Source organism: Falco cherrug, chromosome 11 (assembly GCF_023634085.1).
Source record: "Falco cherrug isolate bFalChe1 chromosome 11, bFalChe1.pri, whole genome shotgun sequence".
Lineage (NCBI taxonomy): Eukaryota > Metazoa > Chordata > Aves > Falconiformes > Falconidae > Falco > Falco cherrug.
Window position 1 is genome coordinate 29126533 of NC_073707.1, and position 22682 is coordinate 29149214.

The 22682-nt window shown below is 40.0% G+C and overlaps 1 protein-coding gene across 1 annotated transcript in view; it reads right to left on the reverse strand.

The window, feature by feature from the left end:
* LOC102046314 (multiple epidermal growth factor-like domains protein 6) overlaps positions 1-22278 on the reverse strand; it is a 200972-nt gene extending 178694 nt beyond the window's left edge. Inside the window, exons 1-4 of the mRNA XM_055724090.1 lie at positions 22133-22278; positions 7336-7470; positions 6585-6694; positions 4991-5095 (exon numbers count right to left, since the gene is read on the reverse strand). Of these exons, the coding sequence (XP_055580065.1) occupies positions 4991-5095; positions 6585-6694; positions 7336-7470; positions 22133-22218 (436 nt within the window). The 5' untranslated portion in view covers positions 22219-22278. The remainder of the gene's footprint in view (positions 1-4990; positions 5096-6584; positions 6695-7335; positions 7471-22132) is intronic.
* Between the last annotated feature and the right edge of the window lie 404 nt (positions 22279-22682).

Below are 22682 nucleotides of genomic sequence, written 5' to 3' on the forward strand. Positions count from 1 at the left end.
ATAACTCTTTGCAGGAAGAAATATTTTCTAGAGGAAAATGAGAAAAATTCTTTTCCACAGTGAATGAGAAAGTATTTTTAGCTGCAAGAAGATATATCAGAGTTCATGCCATTTTAGTGAATGGTTAAAAAAAACCACCTCTGTTTTAAGTAGTTCTGTAACAAACTGATCTATTTGGACTAGGAGGTACTGACATTTTTGTTTACTAGAATCTTTATATAGTTCAATATCTTAATAGCGTGTGACCAGAGTTAAGGAGAGATTGACAGCTAGTCAATGAACTGATGAATATCTGTCTCATAAGCATTTCATTTTAGATACACATGCAGTGTGCATTTTGCCTTTATATACACATTCCAATGCCATTATCTTACTCTTAATTACTTGGGTCTCAAAGCACTTTACAAAGGAATGAGTTACCATTATCAACATTTCATATACAAAGAAATTGAGGCATAGTGGTACAATTTGCTAAAAGTTACCGAACTAACATCCAAGGTCAGTGGCAGGTAGAAAACAAAGCTCTTATCTCAACTATCAGGCAAGCACTGTATTCAGCAGACCACACTGCCTCAAGATGTAGTAAATGTTCCCTAAGCACACAATCTTTAGCAACTACATAGGCAGCATAGAAGAATTTAAAATTCCACCTGCGTTACAGCAAACATTACAGTGTAAAATTTAAATATATTGACACTTAATCTGTTAAACACTGGAATATTGTGTTCAGCTTTCTTCAAATGATTAAGCTAAGATGACAAACATCATGTCATCGCAAGATGACTTTCCAGACAAGTCTGCCCCGGTCATTCCTCACTTTTACATGTCTTCCGATAACACCCATTGTTTCAGAGATGCTCAATTGTACTTGCTCTTGCCTAATTATGGTAGCCTCTTGCAAAACCTTTGTAATGCTGGGATTTTGTTTGTCATGACATTATAAAGCCTGCTGAGTTCTCACTCTTGCTTTTACTTTAAGTATTTAAAACCAGCAGGAGGCATGTGGGAAAATCAGCAATAACTTGAGCTTTGATAGCAAAATGTTTAAGGGTCAAAACTAACCCCTCATTTTGTATTGAGCAATATTATATATATCAGGAGTAAATACAGTTACCCTTCTTTGTAGAATCTAGCTGCATGTGCAAGCACAAGTCCCAGGACTGAATTAAACAAGCTAAATGAAATTAATTTACCTCATGTCCAGCTCAGGTGGCTAGCAGGCCTTGAAAAAAATTGCTAGGACAACTAGTGAATAAAAATGAAACTAGCACTGCAGCAGATTTTATTCTTGGAACTGTGTTTTACCCTTTTTCTTTTTTGCTATAAGTCTTCCTTCCCTTTCACTGGGCTCAAGAGAAATGGGAATCTTGACTTCCAAACAAGTTAAAAAATAGAAAGAAATATAGCTTGCAAGTTTACATTGTAATTGATATAAGTCTATTATTAGAAGACAAATTGCAGCAGACAATGAAAGAGACAGCTCAATCTGTTACTGAATCCTTGTAATGGCTATATGAAGAGCTCGACCATTTCACTCATAAATCTTTCTTCTAAGTTTTTATTGCTGCTTGTGTGGGTAAAATAATAAAACTATGGAGTGAAGTATACAAGAGATGCAGTAATGCATTTCTAGTCACAATTACATAAAGTTTGTTGCAGGAACAATAACCCTTTCAGCATCTAATCAGAAATGATGTCATGTTACAGGCTGCTAAAACACCACACAATATCTTTAAAAAAATCATTAGAAGCGATCATGCCAGTTCTGAGTAGTCATCTCTGCTATGGATTGCTATGATGCACTGGGCTGTCATAAGTCATTCTTGATGACCTGTCACAAACTTTCTGCAGGACAGACCAAGACAAAGCATTTAGCAACTTGATTTCCAGGACACTGATCGACTTATTAATTTAGCGGCAAATATAAACTCAACAAACCTGAAAAACCAGATTAGAAGATTGAGATATATGTTCCTATATATATATTTTGGAGTAATTGATGTTAATAATATTTTAATAATAATTTCTTGTCTGCGGATTGTAGTGCCCAGCAGGGAGATCCTGAGAGCCACTACCCAAGTGATACTTTAGAATTAGCTGTCCACACTGAATGACAGAAACAGAAGATAAGCAAAGAGGCTGGAGACTGGGCGATATAAAATGGGATACATGCAACAATTTTGCTTGAGTGAGTGCAAGTACAGTTACAAAATCCCCATGGTTCATCCTGTCAATCTCCTCAGGAAGCCATAATGCCAAAAGCGAAAGAAACCAAGATTACCACCAAGGATGCTTTCTTCCAGTAGTTTGTGGTCTTGTATTCAGTTAAAGCCTCCCTTCCCCTGTAAAGCTCCCAAGAGGACAACCTGAACACTCCTGCTAAAAAGACCGTTGATGGATCCAGTCCAGAGGTCTAAGGAAGTATGCTTCTGTACCAAAGACTGTCCTCTTTGACAGCTTCACATATCATAGTATAATCTTCTCCACTAACATTTTATAGCACATGTTCTAAAACCATAAACCACGGGTTTCCTGGCACACACCTGTTCCACCAAATCCTCAAAGCAAAAGGTAGGAGAGATTCTTCTTCCATTGGTTTAAGTGTTGGAAAGAAAACAGTTTTGTTTGTTGTTTTGTGGGGTTTTTTTGTTTGGTTTTTTGGGGGTTTTTTGGTTTGTTTTTTTTACAGTAAGGCTGCACAGGCAAGTATGGAGGGGAGGGACAGACTAGATTTAATGATCATTTAAAACCACAATATGTTACCATTCAGTAATCCAGTCACATTAAATTCAAGCTATTTCAAAAGAGCAATATTCCAACATCAGCAGAAAAACAGAGGCTATAGTTGCTAATTCCACAGTACATGTTCTTTAGCTTTGCTTGCAACAAATATGATACAAATCTCACAAACATCTGACCAGAGATGCCTGCAACAGTTAAGAGGCCTTGCACTCTAAGTTACCTTGCTTTTGTTAGGCAGGTGAATTGTCCATAACGTTCTTTCTGAAAGGAAGTTTTTTCCCCTTCAGAATTCAATTTATAAACTTACTCCTGCCAGGCTATGATAACAGCTACCATATAAACCTGAAAATGACGACTACTGAAATTCCATTCAAACCTTAGGAATCAACAGAAAACAGACAAACCACCAAGATAAATGTTTCACCCAACCGCAAAGAGTGAGAACTGGAGGGCACCTCACGTTATTTTTAGTGTCCACAGTCACCAACCTGTGAAATAGAGACCGCACAATTTCATTTCAGTTTGAAAATCTGACCTGTGCCATCCATGCACAGCACCTATATAATCTGCCTCTTGGAAACGCCTTAGTGCTGTAACTTTTTCCAAGCAACAGAGGGAGACTCCAAAGACTAGCAAAGACAGTTTAAAACGTGCCGAGACACATATTGCATTTGATGAAAGCTTATTATATGGGCTCCTTAGATCCTGCTTACCTTGAAGCTGTATTGTAAGTCAGTAACAAAGTAACCTGCATTGGTGTCACTCTGGTTGATACCATGTTATATACAAAACTTGTTTCTATAGGCAGTAAAGAAATGCTGAATTACAGCATCTCCCTTGGAGTCTGCTTAACTGAACTGATGTTGCCTGAAGGCACACTGTGGCCTGATACCAGCTCAAGCTCCATTATCAAGAGCTCTGCATTTTATTTAAATGCCTGCTTATAAAGGAAAATTGTTATCTATGACCAGGCATCAATGAAAACAACCCTGTTGCAACATTTGCTGAGTTTTAGCATTTCCCACTTACCATGCCTGCTGCACCTCCAGCTGCTTTATTACCTTCGCTGAGAGAGGCTGCTACCCATACAGACAAAGCTGCTTTGGTGCAGTAAGCCCACACAAGACCCAGTCCATCACATGAGCCTTGGTGGAGCACAGAGACCAGAATATGACAGAGGTTACAAAGCAAGCATGACAAGCCACGTATCAAGTACAGAGCTGATACAAGCCATGTATCGAGTAGAGCTTAGCTTTTCAGCTCCTAAAGGAATTGTTGTAAACAGTTGTTACGTTTCTTCTCACTTCTACTACATGACTGACAAGCCAGGTGAGGATGTGAACATCTTAGAATTTAAAAGTGAAAAACCTTAATATTCAGAAATCTGCCTTTCTTTGAACAAAACACAATGTACTTCAGTTGAAAAGGAAATTATCATTTGCCTAATACAAAAGAAATCCTTTGTCCCAATCACAGCCTACTCTGAAGGAATGACTTTTCCCCCCTCCCTTTAGAAGCCAAACAGATGAAGTTCTGTAATTTTGGAGAGCTTTACAGAGTACATCATGGTCTTATTTCACACAAATTACAAGACAACTCGTTGTGGGTTTATCAGGCTGTGAACCAGCATACAAGAGAAAAAGATTCCCACAGAGCGGGTGATGGTTTAAGTCTAGCATAATATGCTAGAACACAGTTATTGAAATGAAAGATTAGCGCGTAAATTACATCAAGAGTACTAGGAAATATTTGGTAGTGATCTGTAAAACCAGCCTTCCTACTGTCAGAAGCACCAAAAGAAATCCCATTAATACATACATTTGGTTCATTTGTTACATTCTTTACCTACTGCCCAACCTGTTTTGACTCAGAATTTACTCTCACAAAAGGGTAAAAGCAATGCTGACAAATTTAGCAAGAGCCCCACAAGAACATACAAGTTCAAAAGCAATAGAAAGATATTCCACTGGACACTGCTGCTGATATTCAATGGCATTATCCATTAAATATATTATCAGAAACTCATCTGATATCAACCAAATTAAATTTTCATCTTGCTTTGTCAAAATTCAATACCAAAAAAGGCAAATTCTGGAAAATAAGGGAATGGCCAAATAATCAGTTGGAGTGCAGCAAAAACAACCTTAATTTTAAGTCAACATTAATAAAATACATTTTAACAAATATTGTTAAACATGCATTTTACCCAAACACCAGATGCATTTGAGACAATTTAAGTTTGACTCACCATACTGGCAGCGAGGACCCTGAAATCCTGCAGGACACTGGCACACCTGGGATCCTGCTTCAGAACATTTCCCTCCATTGAAGCAAGTGCCAGCCATGCAATGCACTAGTAACATACAAGCAGAATGAAACGGGTTTATTTGTTGGTTTTGTGCCAAGGATCCTCCAGAATTTTCTCTTCCTGTCATAGTCCTGCTGTAACAGGAACTTCCAAATAAGAAAAAAATCCAGCCTTTTATTTAAATGGAAAGGTTAGACTGCAATAGAACTTGTTATCATGGGTATAAGTACCATGTTGATATTAAGAAATTTAACTTTAATAAAAATAAGACTAAGAATGTAGTTTAACCCAAAGATGATTCAGAGTCAGAAGACAGTTTCTTAGTCTTCCAAGATTCACAGTCAGAAGACAAACACAGGACTCTAAGCACTGCCTGAAGCCAGGATGAAAGAGGTGAACTGCTAGGAATAATGCAGCAATGGTTAAGAAACACTGGCATACTAAAAGATGTTACATATGTCCAAGGGATTTACAATACTTCCCTTCCTCCAACACAGAACATTATTTATTTATAATAAATTAAATTCCACATACTTGAGCCAAACTCGCAAAGAACATCAGATACAAAAGAAGAATTCAACCACTTTGGTGCCTTAAAGAAATCAAAACAAGTCTGCACTGCTTTGTCAGTAAGAAAATGATTTTCTATTGCCACTGGTGTTTAAATACGCTAAATTCCTTTACACCAGAGATAAAAATAAAGATTGCAAACATATCTTTGACTTCCTACAACTAAACAGGTGCACACTAAATATGTAGATTCAGGCTGAAAGTAACAGGAATTACCTCTCAGGCTTGTTTTTGGGTTTTATATATGAAGAGACAACCATAGAAGCAAGCTCTCTGAATGCAGCCCTCAAGTTGGTATGAAGATTAAAAAAATACGTAGGAACAGATGCTAATTTTCATACAGAAAATACAATTACTGACAAAACCATAACAACACTAAACACTGTGTAGATTGCTATCTTCTACTCATGTCTTGTTAACAGTGGCTGAAGTGCTTCCTTATCATTTAAACTGATTTCCATCCCTTAGCAAAACATCCAATCATGATTAGAAATTACTGATAGAAATGGGCTCTCATCAGATGGAACCATAGGGTAGAAACACAATTGCTTCAACAGCAACAGCAGCAGTGTAAAAGCCAAAACCAGTCAGACTCTGCAAGAAGCATTACATCCAAAAAACAAGTGCCTTACAGCAGATTTCTTTGTGTAATTTGGGTAGCAGCAATAAATTCAGTTGGCTTGTCAAAGCCAGGCTGGCACAAAAATGTTACAACTACAATCAGAAATTAATTTTCCACTGGTTAGATTAATATTAGAGATATCTGGTACTTTTACACATGACAGCTTTTGTATTTTTAAAATAAGTTTATTTCCCCATCAAGAGATTACCTCTTTATAACTGGAAATCCCAGTCACAAATAGCAAGAAACAAAATCCATCTTTCTAGAAATAATTATCAGTAGGAAAGTAAGGCCTAAGGGTGTCCTCTCTCTTGGTCTGTCACAGTTGTGCCATCAACTTACAGTGCAAACAGCCAGGTTCATTGTCATGTTGGACCCATCCAGGGCAGCACTTATAGACGATCTGATGCTCCATTCTGTACACTTGCTTGTAAATCGTGTAGTACCCAGACCTTTTAAAAGAGTAAGTTTAAGAGAACAATCACAACTTCTATTTCACTTATTCACATCTCATCAGTAGCAAACTGAACTCTGTCATATTTAAGATATGCTTTTCCAGCCCCTATCAGTAGTTCTTGTTAAAAATGAAGCAAATATAACAAAGCGTATCCTGATAACTGATAACATCCAATAGCTCTACTATACCATGTCCGCAATTTTCTGATGAATTTGTATTCAGGCTAGTCAAAAGGTGAGTAATTTTGTTTTGCAATCAGTTTTGGTTTTAACTGTTGGGGGAGTCAGATCTCCCATCAGTTCTAAGTATATGACAGAAATAGAAGTTCAATTTTTCAAAGTAGATGTCTTGACAGCTGGAATTCACCTGAAAAAGGATGAGACAGGAACATTTTCTGATAATATAAAATTGTGATCTAAAGCCAGTCAAGAAATTCATGACCAACACAGAACACAGGAAAAAAAGTTGTATTTTCTGCTCAGTAATAACAGAATTAAAGTCTCAGTTATGGATATAGTTAGCATCCCGCTAAGTCACGCATTTCAGATTAAATATTTAACACATACACAAAGAAAAAAACAGTTGAAGAATTTGCACTAAGTCCAGTAACAGAATCCATTTATAAAAATAGCTTACCTCCTCTCGTAGCCCATACACCACCTCCTCCTTGTGCATCCTTGTTTCCACATCTTGACCATGCGACTAAAGGCTTGAACACACGGCTGTTGGTGTCCTACCAGTGCCAGCTCAAACACTGGACAGACATTTGGCCTTGAGGGAAAGAAAAAGTCACACTTTAGCACTAATTTCTTAAGTCTAAAGAAATATGCATGAAATTGTGCTACGTGTAACAGTTTGAAACAGATTTATATTGCTATTAAAACTACTGTAGTTCTATGACTTTTTCACCTTTGACTGATCAAACGGCTCTCTTCAGTATCCACACGCACCTGACAAATCATGAGCCAATGACTTCAGAATGGCCACAGATGTTAATGGAGCCAAGATTTCATTATGTATTGGTCGGACAAGTCACAAGTGCAAACGCATTCCTGATGACGGGGTATTTTTACATTAAGGCCCAGCTAGCAAAACACAAATGTACATTGTTCCCAGAAAATGAGAGCTAAAGTGTTGGAGCAGTATTTGACCAACTGCTCAGCAGACACTCTTTGCTGTCCCTTGATAATACCAGCCCACGGCAACCCTTTCAGACAAGGCACTGCCTGAGGAAGGCTGGTGCCTCACGAGCTGAGGAGCAGAAGACCAAGGTGAGGGAGCTGGAGAGGCTCTTCCTGTGCTGAGACTGCTGGAAGTCCCCCTGCTAGGCCTGGTCCACACAACAGCCCCTTATTTCAGTTGACATGCCAGGGTGGGAATCAAAGACTTGACAGCTACAGGCACTGACCTTCACGGCTCAAAGCTACTGAATAGCCAGCCTCCATACCCACACAATGAAAACACAGCGCCTGCCTTCAAAAACAGTATGCAAATATACAATGAAATTCTGACTCCTCACAAGTCAATGGAAGATTTACAACAAATTCAAGGGCAGATAAGATTTATCTAAACTGTTGCTGTGGAAAACTTATATTCTGTAAGAGTCCCCCCTTTGCTATCAGTCCCCTTTGGGAAGCACATGAAATTCATAGGAGGTAGTATCCTTGTTCTCTGCTGATTATTCTAAAATAACAAGATCAAAATAAAAGCTTTGCTTTGTAGGATGATATGTAATCTTCATCCTGCTACCTAGCCCTAGTTACAAAAATAACAAGATTTCAAGAGGTACGATGGGTCAAAAAAAAACGTCACATGGTGGTGGTTTTGCAGAGATTCTGTCTTCTTTATTCTGATTTCTTTGCCCCGGTGTAAATTAGGAAATGCTGCATGCCAGAACATAACCGTACAGAACATGCAGGGTCTAACTAAAGCCACAGAACATGTGGGGTTTTTTTGTCTTTTCAGGCAGAAGTATACCGTAACAAAAATGAAATTAATTCAGTGATTTTAATCTTTTTTTAGTAGTTTAAGATCATTTGTGTAATAACTAAATTTTCAATTCCCCAAGACAGATTTCTCTAGCTGGTGAGGCTTTGCAAATTTAAGCCTCAATGACTAAAACACAGGGGGGAAACAGGGACCTTGTATACCCACTCTGGTAAATGGTAAGCAACATTCAACAGTTGTCATACTGGCTAGCAGACAAATACTTCCCCAAATTTCAGCTTGGGACCCCTCTTCAGGCTAGAGAGTAACAAAGAGTAACACACTGACACACTTGTTTCCTCTGTCAAAGGTATGGATATGAGCCTGTGCTAGAAAACAGGAGGGGTTCCTGCGTTAATAAGATAAACTGTTCTAGCCAAACAGCTGCCTGGCAGTTAAAGTTATCATTAGTTATACTGGATATTTTAATATCTCATTCAAGATTTATGGTGCTTTTTATTTCAGAGGCCCAAAGTACTTTACAGCTCCCTATTATGTCTGACCACCACGCAAGGTAGCCTTTTTAATAAAAAAGGACATCTTTCATCTGCAGGTCTTCAGGTGGTTTACAAACACCATTGAATTAAGCCTGTGCAGAACAGAAAATACTATAAGCATGATTGTTTTTACTGTTGAGCTAAACACCTGGAAGAAACCCTGCCTACCTAGATCAAATCCACTCCACAATATTCCCAGTACCATGCAGAAGATGTTCAGTGCTCTGCTAAGGCCAGCAGTCATGCAAAGCCCACTTAGAATGGGAAATCCGACAGGTCTCCCAACAGCACTGCAAGTCCCCAGCAAAGGTGAACACCTGGAACATCCACCCCAGGGTAAAGAGGACCTTCTCCCAGCAAGGACACTTCAGTAGAGAAACAGATGGGATTTAAAAACAAACGAAGTACCCCCTCAGTAATTCCAGGCAAGCTACATAAAGTTATGAAAAAAGTCCACAACTGTATGCTCTGATTGTCTTATCTCACCATGGGGGAAGAAAAAAACAAACAAACAAACAAAAAAAAAGTACAGTACGTTTGTATTAGAAAACCTTATCTTGACAGAAGCTAGTTTCCTGAACCAGAATGCCTATTTCTCATAGGCTTTGGAGGAACTGCTCATCTCCATCATCCTAAAACATACTTTCAGTGGACATCCCTCCGCTATTGCTCCACATTCTTCCTCCTCCACTACAGGGTTCATTTTCTATATTGCTCCTTATTTCCCATTCATGGAGTTTGCCCTCTCTGTGGCTGCCAACACCATGAAGCAAGACAGAAGACAGTAGCATCGTAGTTTCAGATTGCCTTAAATTCTTCCAGAAACCACCCTTCCTCCACATTCCCATGTTCTCTCCATTACTTCACAGTCTTTTCCACGTGTCCCAGCTACCTCTTCCTCTCAAATTACCTCACCATTTAACATATTTAGCTTAAGTTCAGAGCAATTGTTCCCAAGCCATTCTTAGCGCAAAGTCTGTCATTTGTTTCACATCCAAAGGAGGTCTTTGTATGCCCAAAATCTGGCCTGCTTTTTTTCCATTACGTCAGTTGGTCTAATAAAACCCTCGCCTTACTTAGCAACCATGCCTCACTTAGCAGGCTTTTTAAAATGACTCTCCCTCTAGTGAACAGAACATCATGTACTGATAATTCATGCATATCTCCTTTTATTAGAATTGCCCAAAACTTTCCAGATAAAGGTACATTCATATGCATCACTCTTCCACAAATAAAAGAGAGAAGATGACAATTGTTGTAATGACATACTGAGGCCATCCTATAAAACCTTACTCATGTGATATTGCCATGTTTCCAGGAATAGCTGTATTGACTTCTGTGATATAGTTAATAGGAACAAATGGCGCTCACAGAACAAAACAAGCCAGCAGCATAAAGTCATATGTTTATTAAGATTTATTCAAAGTAAGCCGTTCCTCCTAGATGCCCTTGGGATAATTTAAAGGCAGATATCAAAACCTCTGCTACACTACAATTAAATTGAAGCAATTGTATAACATGTAATCCTCTGCTGGCAGAACTGGGAAATAAAACATGCCCTCTTCAACAATTAGCCATCTTCACAACTTCCCCCCCGCCCCAACACTTAAAAACTGGTGTGTTGACTATCTGACTCATTGCTCTTTGATATGTTATCTATAAACTTAAGAACAGTTTCTTGAACAAGCCTAGGGCTACTGAAAATACAATTTTGTTTCATGGCATTCTATTAATTAGAGGCCATCCAAGATTAACCTGAAACCTCAAGTGGATGTAATGGTATATTTAGAGGCGAGCTCCATTTTTACCCCCATGCCCTTCGCATTCAGAAAATATTTCTTAATGGGAGTTTAAGAGTTAAAACAAGCAAAATACACAAAAGCATATTATGTTCTATGATTTGATTGATACACCAGTCCCTTAAAACCTTTTTATACTGATGCACTCTGTTAGCCAAGACTAACACGAAGGCTATTATTAGCTTGTCAGTCTGACTCAGGCAAGCCAGAAAACTCTCTTTTAATATTTGCATTAGGAGACTGCCCTTTAAAAAAAAAGCACCCTACACATTTCCAGCTCGAGACTTAAGATTCTAATGAACAGATAATTAGACCAACATGAAGCAAGAGCAGCCTTGGCTAATCACACGGCTGTGATGCCCACGAACTACTGCACAACAGGAAAAGTTCAGAGAAAATTAAAAGCATCTCCAGGCGGGATAGAATTCATTCCTGTGTTTAGAATTTAAAAAGGAATGCGTATCTTCATACAAAAATGCAGTCAAAGGAGCACCCATGGAGGTCTATTAAATACAAAGGTGACAAACCTGGCTCAAGAACTCCATGAGCCTCGAGTTACTGAGGCTGAGGCAGTTACTTAGGCAAAGTGCTGCTGCATGCTCACCCCTTTTCCTGTTCCCCTTAGCAGCCATTCGCTGCCCGTTCCAGGAAGCAGCCCACAAGCTCAATGGACTGATCTCACCCACCAGCACTTGGACATACAGACAGCATCCTTGAAGTCCTCAGTGAGTCACTGGCAATTCTGGTCATTTGTCCTGAGCTGCAATTCTATGTCTTCTATCTCAAGCTGTTGTCACCACCAGTGTCATCTCAACCAAGTTCCCCTAAGAAGGGACTGCAGCCCTCCCACAACCCAAGGCAGACAATAGATGCTAGAAACAGCATGTCTACGGTCTCCCAAGTGAGGCGCTCTGCTGTTTTATCCTTGTCCATGGCTCTGCAACTCTGAGAAGAATATCAGTGCAGCTATCTCTTTTACACACACTCAAACAAGCATAAATAATTTTCTACAGCAATAGACAGGCTCTTACAATGAGGTGCACACGGTTTTCACGTAACAAAGGAAAAGACAGGTACAGGCCATCTGCTTGTGGGAGCAGAAAGGCAGCTGCACACACTCCCTGGCACGTGCAGTCCAAAAGGGGCAAGCAGAGGTGAGGAGACGGGAAAACAAGGGAACACACAAGAGCTAGAAAGGGAATAGCTCCACCATTTTAAAAGATACATCGTATCTCTGACAGGGATATTTTCTTGTTCTGCCTAACATGATCCTAACCACCTGGCTCTTTGAATGACAATTAAAGTAAATATCTCACTCTATCAATCCACTTTTTTACCAGCTCAAATCAAGAATCTAAGGTAGGTAGATGTAATGGTAATCAAGATATCCCTAAAGGTTTCTTTCAACAGCACAAACTTTAAATCAAAACATTAATGAATACGAAGCAAAGAATGATTTGGCTGTCTGATTTTAGGTCTTTCCACAGAGACTAAGTGAATGACACCCCCTTCTATGCTAAGCCAGAAGGCTGTTAATGTCTTCCTAAGAACGAGATGTCGCAGCCTGCATTGCCTCAGCTGAAGAATTTGCAGCCTGAACACTATTGATCTTCCCACAAAGTAGTCAATACATGAAACTTGTCATAAGAAGTGACCGGCTGGAATTCTGTATTTTCAAAACATTAAATGGTCAGTGTTCCTTCCCTTTATGCCGTTATTAAAAGTTTAGAAAAGCATAGTCTACATGTTTTTCCAGAGTTAGTTTGTAAAGATCAAATGAGCACCTACCTTAAAGAAACCAAGATTATAGTCGGGGCTAAATTATCTGCTACTCTGATGACAACTAGTGGTTTTGCTCTAGAGATACACTGCACATTGCTACAATGGCTTTGGCTAGAAACTTCTCAGGCTACAAAATTGTCTGAATCTCCTCACACTTGCAACCACCCAAGCAAAACATCCCCAGCTTTTTATAAAAGACAAAGGCAGGTTGGCACCATGCAGAAGCATGCTGCACTGTAGAGGAAACAAAGTCAACACCACCATGTTGTATGCAAACAGGATGTTGATTTAAAGTTTGCTATAAATAAAATCTCAAGTGAAAAAGAGAGAAAAGCAAATTCCATCTGAGCACAGAAAAAAAAAAAAAAAGTCAAAATCAGGAAACAGTCCACAGAAACAAAAGGTCCAAAGAACAAGTAACATTTATTTATATAGAAATAAAGATATAAATTTTGTCTCTAGATATATATTGCTTAGTAGCAACAATAATTCACAAAGGTGGGAATGACAAAACTGCCAAGCTCCCCTTAGTCTATTTTAAGGCTCATTTCCCCACATTTCCCAGATAAAATTAATCAGCACTACCAGAGACAATTAGGACATCCTGCTCCTTTGACCACTAATCAATCCCTGCTCTCTACTGATCCTGTATCAATATTTGGGATGTTTATATGCCCTCTGGGATATGGATTGTAAGCTCCAAGCTCATTTAGACTCTGTCTCATTATCACTACTATTCTCTGGATCTGTGGACAAAGGTCCACCACAGAAGACTCTCCTATAGCCCACAGGTTACTAATGCACTGCTGCGTCTTATTCACATCCTCTTTCTGATTAGATGGAGCAGCTAAATAACATGAGAGTTCTTTCAGCCTTTGTGCACTGCATCTAGATTAAGAGCAAATCAATACGAGATGATTAATTACACACTCAGCTATTATAACAACAATAAGATTTTTAGTTCCTACTGCTATCAGAGTGCAGCGTCTGTCGTTTAGCTTCTATTTAACTATCCTCCTCCCTCTCCCGAGACAGAATAATCTATTTTGGTTAGCAAGAAAAGCAGAAGATAAACATGCACATCCAGATCATTTAACTATGATTTGGAAAGTAACTTTTTTTGTATTTTAAATGAAGGAGTGATTTTTTTTTTCTTTGTTTGTTTTGTTATTTTAAGTAGTGTCACATAGCCTCGGTCCCCCAGCAACATCCAGTGTTACAGTTTCTTCTACCGGATGACCTCTGCAGGCACCAAGTGGCATCTGCAGGATCAGGTAAAGCATCAAGTGAAGTGCATACCCACAGAATGGCAAATACAGGATCACCACTTTAGCATACAACTCTGATAGCCTCCAAATACCTGTCTTCATGCATATTCAGGGAAGCATGCACGTTACTTATCTACTGTACCCAAAATAGTTGATTATCCCAACATATGGCTGCTTTGGCCTGAGTCTTATTGTAAACAAAGAAAATTCACTACCAAAGTATTAGCACAATAATTGCAGAGACTAGCTGATATTAGCATATTCTTAAATCCATTATGTTCTTTATTGTTAGATGCCTTCTGACACCTCCACAGATTTCTACACAGGGGATATTTTTAAAAAAGTGACTTAAAGAATAGCATCCAGGAGAGTGTCAGCATCACTGCCAGTGACCAGGCCTACCAAGCCCTCACACAGCACCAACCAACCATCCTAGCATGCAGACCACTTCACAGACAATTTAAGGGCCTTTGTCCTAAGAATCCAATTTTAATGTAATGAGAAGACCATATGGGAGGTCACGCATATAGAGGCTAAGAAATAGTTTGCATGTACTCATTGTTAAGACAAAGCAAATAATTGTCCAAAATTTAGACTGAACTGAGTAATAAGAAAATGTGAAATTATAAGAGCATTGTGGTTTAACTCCAGTTGGCAACTCAGACCCACACAGCCATTCGCTCACTCCCCCCCATAGGGTGGGGGAGAGAATTAGAAGAGTAAAAGTGAGAAAACTCATGGGTTGAATTAAAGACAGTTTAAGAGGTAAAGCAAAAGCCATGCATGCAAGGAAAGCAAAACAAGGAATTCATTAACCGCTTCCCATGGGCATTCTCCCCATCCCCAGGAGAGTAGGGCTCCATCACGCGTAACGGGGACTTGGGAAGACAAACGCCATAACTCCAAACATCCCCCTTTCCTTCTTCCTCCAGCTTTAAATGCTGAGCATGATGTCATATGGTGTGGGATATCCCTTAAGTCAGCTGGGGTTATCTGTCCCCGCTGGGTCCCCTCCCAGCTCCTTGTGCACCCCAGGCTGCCCACTGTGGGGTGGGGTGTGATGGGAGGCAGAAAAGGCTTTGGCTCTGTGTAAGTGCTGCTCAGCAGTAGCTAAAACACCCCTGAATTATCAACACTGTTTCCAGCACAAATCCAAAACATAGCCCCACAACCAGCAACTATGGAAAAAAATAACTCTATCCCAGCCAAAACCAGCACAAAGAGGAAAGCATCAAGCAGCAGCAGTCATCTCTAGATGAAGTTTCACATTAACTACACCCATCTCAATCATCATTCCACTGAGGAAAAGTGTTATAATAAAAGTCACCCTGGTAAATCTGCCAGGTACACACCTGAACTTCTTTTGGCAAGAAGACACAAGAGGGCTTGATGCTAAAATATTAAAATTAAAATTACTGAAAAGTGTCATACCACTTGTGTCACAAAGAGAAAAAGCTCATTTTGGTTTACAGCAAGTGCCACATCACTTGACAGTGAAACTAGTTAGAAGGTAGCGAAATCCTCAGTTTCAGTTTGGCAACCAGTGTCTAGGAATTGTTCGCTGCTTTTCTGGTAGATGTCAGATTTTAAGAGTTTAGAGCCAAAACCTCTTTTCTTGAATGCTTACTTCTGAAGTATCATGTAATATATGCAAGAAGACTCCCTACATGCCAATGTTTTAAGTGTTAAAATATTCCAAGTACTCTACTCCCCTATAAACCCTAAGCTTTATAACACTGATGCAAATGCCCATTTGTTTTTGTGTGTTTGTTTTTTAAACATTAAGCAATTTTAGTTGAGCTAAATATTTTATGAATTCTAGCCACAAAAAAAACCCACATGCCAACTAACAAGCATGCATTACTGGATTAGTGTTCAACAGCAGCAAACAGGGGAAAAACACCTCACCAAACATTTGTATCTTTCAGATGAGAAACTTCCACAGAGGTTCTAAATAACCCACAGATTCCTGGTGTTACTTCAGACAAGAACAGATGGACAGGCCTTGCTTCAAAGACTACAATTATAAGAGGTAAGCTCATGCAACTGTATTTTTCACCATCGATGATGCATCTGTCAGGCAGGGAGAGTGCTAGCATTTACAAATAGAAGATAACCACTGAAGAGTATTGTAAGGGTTGAGGTGTATGAAAACTCTTTTCCTATACAGAAATACTCTCACCCGAAAACAGTAAACCCAAAATATGTGTTTCATAATTTCAGATAACATTTTTTGTTATAAAACAATATAAAGCACCTTATAAAGTCTTCTGAGGCACAGGCTCAGATACTATGATTTATTTTCAATATTCAATTAATTTGTGTACATAAAAACAGAGTCTGGGCATGGTGTTCTCTACTACACAACAATCTGAGCAAGTTCTGCTCTGACTTAACAAAGGGAAGGCAGTACAGTGTTTCTGCTAAAGAATACAAAAAAAAAAAAAAAAAAAGGTCAGCACTGCAACTTAAATAACATTCCCCTTTTTTACACACGAGATCAAATATTCACCATAGGTCAAAGGCACTGAGAGAAATACAGCTCAGTGTACAGCCCAGTTTGTGTACAGATTATATCTGAAAGTGTACATCTTCTTACACAAAGGCAGAAATCTCAAGTTTACCTCCAGAACAATTAATGACCAGTTTTAAACCAAGACCAGCATGGAATCCAAAGTATAAACTCAAGACTACATATGTTCAGTACGCAATTTTAAAATGCTTTGATTTAGCAGTAATGAAAGGAAATTTCTTTCTCCTCAGAAATAAATTAAAAGCAATAGATTTTAGAGAGAACGTAAGCAATAACAGGCTTGAATTTCAGAAGGAGGAAATCTATTAACTGTGTTCAAAGAGGGAAGGTATTTAATTGGTGAATAACACAAGTCTCCAATATGGTCTGTTAACTCTCTGAGAGCCAAAGCGGTGCTTCCATCAAAGGAGGTTCTGCTGACGAGTCATCAAAGACTAGGTTTTACATTACCAGATAATCTTACCCCCTCTCACCAGGAGGTTTCTTCAAATTTGTTAAATTCCACATTCTCTGTCACATCTAGATCATGGCGTGCCAGAACTAAGATAAATAAGCAGCGCTGGATATAACCCATGCAGAAAAAAAGTCAAAGCAAAAAGCAGGCAATTTTCCTAAAAATCAGAAATACTGTGAACACACAGGATATGCATGTAATCAACATATGCATAAATAATTAAACTGTATCAACATTTTGAAGTGCAGCACAATTAAACCTAAAGAAATGCTGACATGTTCTTTCCTCTTTGGGTGAATTTTTGAAGAGTAACCAGCCAAATCCCATCAAAAGTGAATAGTAGAGCCTTACCTACCTTAAACTTGCATATTTAAGAATCTTACAGTATATATTGTGATTACGGACAGCAAACTTCTAAAGCTCTTGTAGGTATATTACATGATGTCTCTGACATGAAAACATATTTATAAAACTGGAAAATATTTTACAGTTAATCATGAGATCAAGTTTATCTTTGATAAATACAGCAACTTCAGGCTATCACATTTTAAGATTATTTTCCTAGTCTTCTGGCTATTTCAGAGTTTAGGTGGAAGTCTTGATCTCATGTTTCTCCTGAAGAGCAGAAAACCAAGTCATAAATCAGGAAAAGAACTATATCATGATGATATTCATTATCTTTAAGTCTCCTTCCAATGAACATACTGGGATGAGGGGAAAAAAACCCCAACCAAGCAACAACCCTTTCTCATCCATTAAAAGACTAAACTCAAAATTGATTTTCCTCTAGAAAGTCCGAAACAGAGGCTTTAAGCGCAGCAAACTCTTGAAAAATGTGATTCTGTTTTACAGTGCTGACCAGCATGAGCTCTATCTGGTGGCAAGATACTGTAGTGCACAGACTAGAAAGACATTTTTTTGTTAAGCATGACGTTCACGTTCACAAAGATGAGAAAGATCTCAGTCTTCAACATTTATTTTTCTTTCCTAGAAAGAACTACTGGATACTAAAGGACTGGAGGGGAGAGGGGAAGGGTGGAATGAGAGGACAGGACAGGACTGCCATAACTTTTATGCCAAAGCATTTAAATCATGTTTACTGGGATCACATCATCCAAACCTCAAAAGCTGGAGGTAGCTGCTGTTCAATAGTACTGAGGGTTTGCTGCAACCTTACAGATCCTAGGCAGACAGGACTGGGAAGAAGTACTTGAGGTTTCAGCTGAAAAAAAAAACTTGTTAGGTAAAATTCAGCAACGTAAATCAGAATTCGGCAGTGACTCTGGGCTGCTGGCATCACTTCAACCAAGGTTTAAAAAGCATTGATAAGAAAGACCTAATTTAAGCTTACTTAACGTGAGATACAAATTTTAATACACCAGTGGCAAATCAGGTCCTTATTCTCACTTGAAAACCTTCAATCTTCAGTTAACTATCAAATCTCTGAACATAGGATATCCCATTCAAAGAAATGGAAGAAAATTCTACTACATGAATCATTTCAGCTCCAAAAACTAAACACACTTTAAGCCCTTATTTAATGCTAGGAATAAAGACTTGCCTCACACCTGCAAATTGGCATCACTGGAGGTGAAAATACACCATATTGGCTAAACAGCCAATATACTGAGAAAATTTCTCACCAAGAGCTGATTACACAACCTACTTTTCACATCATTTGGACAGTATTATGACAAAACTCCAGGATCCAAGTTTAAGCTGTATCACCATAATACTTTACAGAAACATTTTTTGTGTCACTTTGAATATGTAGGAATGCAACAAAGAAAATAAAGTGGCATGCAATTTGTTCCACTGTGGCAATCAAAATTCAGAAGCATCTCTTCATATGGAAATGCTTTGTACAACAGTAGTTTATCTTGAAATGCACTCGAGTGTTCAAAAAAAGTGGGCTTCACCTTCTTAATTACACCTAAACCAATTATTTATATCACTTCAAAATGGTGTCCACAGCCACATCTGTTTCCAATGAGACACACGGTACAAAAATTGTCCTGTATCTTTGTAGCCCAATAAGCGGGTTAGTTAAAGGACCAAGTTTACTTGAGCACTGCAAATGTAGATACCATCTGAATGCTAGATTTTGCTTTTGGGAATATGATTTATCTAGAGGAACACAAGTAAGCCTACCATGCCCCATAGAATTTACAAAGCTGGAAAACAGTTACTCAGCCAGGAATTCAGCTCTAAATCCAGGTGTTCCTTGGAATGTGACCAAATTTACTTGCTTAAAAATAGAGTGAAAATATGCAGCTGCAACATTTGAGCAATGAAAAAGTCTAAACAAAATATTTTTACTGCAAGATTGTGACTGGATCCTCTAAAACCAAATCAGACCCTTCAGATGTCATCCTGGACCTGCAAAGCCACAGAGCAAGTCAATGAGCTTAAAATTAAGAGGGATGAAGTTTATCTCATGACTTTTCCAAAGAACTCCTTACTCGTGTCACTTGGGAACAGAAGAATCCAGTCTTGAGCTATGCCTCAGTCCTAACTATGAAAGGTAATATTCATTGCACAAAGGGGGTTCTTAGCACATGCCTCATAACCACTCCTGCCTTTTGTTCTGTCCTATATAGGTAACTGTGAGCAAACATCTGTACTTAAAGTTGTAGTGGAATATTTCTCTAGGAAAGGATTTACCACTTCTGACAGCAACTGAAGCCCTCCACTCATAGTTCCTGTTTCTGCTCTGCCCCACAGCTACCTCCAGCCTTTTGAGAAGCACGACCCTGAAAGTAAACTCAATGCTAGATAACCACACATCACAATTAGAATGTCATTATATACCCCAGGTTTGAACTACAGAGCTCACTGCTAAGTGAGCTGCTAAAAATGTGCTTTTTATGGTGAGAGATGGTTAATTCCTCATTTCAAGGCCCAAATAGCATGCTTTTCAATGAACACTGCAAATTTGTTCTCTGGTTGTTCCAGTGTTCTCTAAAGTTCTAATACAAGATCATCAAGGGCTAATTGTCTGGAAACGTAGTTGATGGAAATAGCTAGTCATCCTATAATCTGTTCTACATTAAATCTCCTCAGGGGGCTTGGAAGCAGAATACCAACATCCACACAGATCGCTTGCATTTTAGCTAGGAGCAAATACTCAAGTTAGCAGCAGAGCAAAAACAATTATGAAGAATATCCTGTATATCCTCAGCCACATAAGTTCTCAATCAAAACAGCAGCAAATGCTAAACAAGAAAGCACTCAGCATGGTATGTTCCAAGGGATACATTTGTTGTTCTTATCCCATTGGCTGCAGATGACCAATGTCAAAAGAACAAAACACAATTACTAGAAAAAGGCAATTCATTAGAAGTGTCCTTTTGGATATTTCACTGTTTCTTGGTGAAAGCTAGCAGGCTTACCCGCTAGGAGTAATGATGCCTTGTATTTCTGTTTACATCAAAGGTCAAGTCTCTGAATAGTGTAAAGTAAGTTTGGAGTAACACTTATATTTGCCCTAGTTCAGAAAAAAGGAATAAGAATTACAGTAATGGCAGGGGTATGCCTCTTGGGAAAAGCATGCAAGGCTTTGTCACAGGTACAGGGGTTTGGGTGGTTTTTCTGATTGCTGCTGGCTAACAGTGCACTGCTGCTCCCAAGGACTCAAGACCAACAGTAATATCTCCAAACAATGTCATTTCCAGAAGGGACTGTTTCCTGTATTCTTTCAGTGACACTACCTTTAAAAAGAGAACAGCAAACAAAAACTGGTTGGAGGCAATTCACAGTTAACACCACCTCCAGCTTCAAAAGTGCAGAATCATAGTTATTGCCTATGTCAAATACAAATAGATTAATGTAGACCAATGGTACTCTTCCTCATAGTACAGCAATTGCTTACAAAAAGAGCAAGAAGCATGCCTGAAACACAGAGCACTTTTTTAAAAGAAAAATGCTTTACCAGAAAAAGAACTTGACTTCTCTAAACGTTGTGATGGATACTTAATGCTCTAGCAAAATGGAGTAATATAAACCACTTTAAAGCACTTGTTGTAAATACATATTTACATGACATTGCATAGAAAACCAATGAGCAATAGGCTTACAAATCTCAATTTCGTGACAGAGGAAATGCTTAAATTTAAACTAAATAGAAGAAAAAATTATTATAAAAAGATGGGATGAAGTTCATTATGTCAAAATATAGGAAGAGAAAAGAGGCTAGAAATCGGGTTATCACAGACATCTGAAAAGGCTTCTGTCAGGTTGCTGGGGGACGGATGGACAGGACAGGGGACATTCCTTAAAAACACAAAAGGAGCTTTGCAGAGAACAAGATGCCCAACACAAAGCAGGGAACAGTTTCCAGACGTTTTATTTTCCATTTCAATGGGCAAAAATTTTAAACCATAAGATTTGGCGCAGGCTGTCAGCTACTCTACTTTAGAATTTATAAAAACCGCCTCTTGACAAAAATGCTACATCGCATTTACAACAAAGGACATTTGTTGCTCATGTCATGCAAAACACCTCATAGAAACTTCCTCCTGCACAAGCATACATGTGGACTCAACTCCTTTGTGCCTGCAAAGGAGCTGTGCTTACAGCTGCGGATGGATGCTTTCCACCGCTCCCACCTCTGCCTGCTCATGGTCTCTATTTCTTGCTGATTGCATTTACGTTTGATTACTCTGATTTTTCTCTTGCCGTTTGCCACCAGGTAAAGCTCACCGTAGCCCCTCTAAAAGCGTGGACTAGGGCAGCTGTACAGCGCTCAGCTCTGCCACCCGTTCGCTTTTTAAATGAGAAGGAAGAAACAGACTCAGAGATACTGATGCACTCTCTGAAGCTCACTTCAGATCTCGAATCAAAGTCAAGCAAGCCCGCCCGCCGTCCCTCCGGGGCTCGGAGTCTCACGAGTAACCATTCAAAAATCACTCCGCGGATCAGAAACCCGCACCGCGGGCGGGGACCTTGGGAAGTTAAAGCGCACCCAGCTAAACTTTTCTTTGTGGCAGGGCTGCACGGCGGCGAACCCGAAGCCGCGTTCCGCGGGGAGCCCCGCAAGACCCTGCCCCGCAAGAGACAAAGGCTGCAGCGAGCCCCGCGGTGCCGCCAGCCCCCGCCCGCGCCGCCCCACTCACATGCCCCGCTGCAGCCGCGGCTCCGTGGCGGCCAGCGCCCAGCACAGGCAAAGGCAGAGGCAGAGGCAGGCCGGCCCCGGGCCCATGGCGCCGCCGAGGGAAGCGATGTGCGGCGCGGAGGGATGCGGAGGGCGGCCGCAGCTCAGCGGTACACCAGCCGCCCGCCCGGCTACCGCCGACCCTCCAAATGGTTTAAAGCCGCGGCGAGGCGCGCCACTGGCTGGGCGGCCCCGGCCCGCCCCCAGCCCGCCCCGCAGCTCCCCGCGCCGCTCGGGGCCAGGGGCCGCCGTGCCCCCATCCCCCCCGGCGGGCTCGGGGCTCCCGGGCCGGGACCCGCGGGCTCTCCTGACGCCCCGCGCCGCCCGCGTGCTTCCAGCTTCACCTCTCCTCCTCTGGGCTGTCTCTGCGGTTCCCCCTCCTCGAAAGGGACTTTCCTCTCGGTCCAAATTCCCGTTGGGCACAACACGGGGAGGTGGAAATAAGGAAGGATTTGTTTCCACTGAATAATATCTGAAGTTGTGTGCAGCCTCATGTTCATGACGGCTACCGG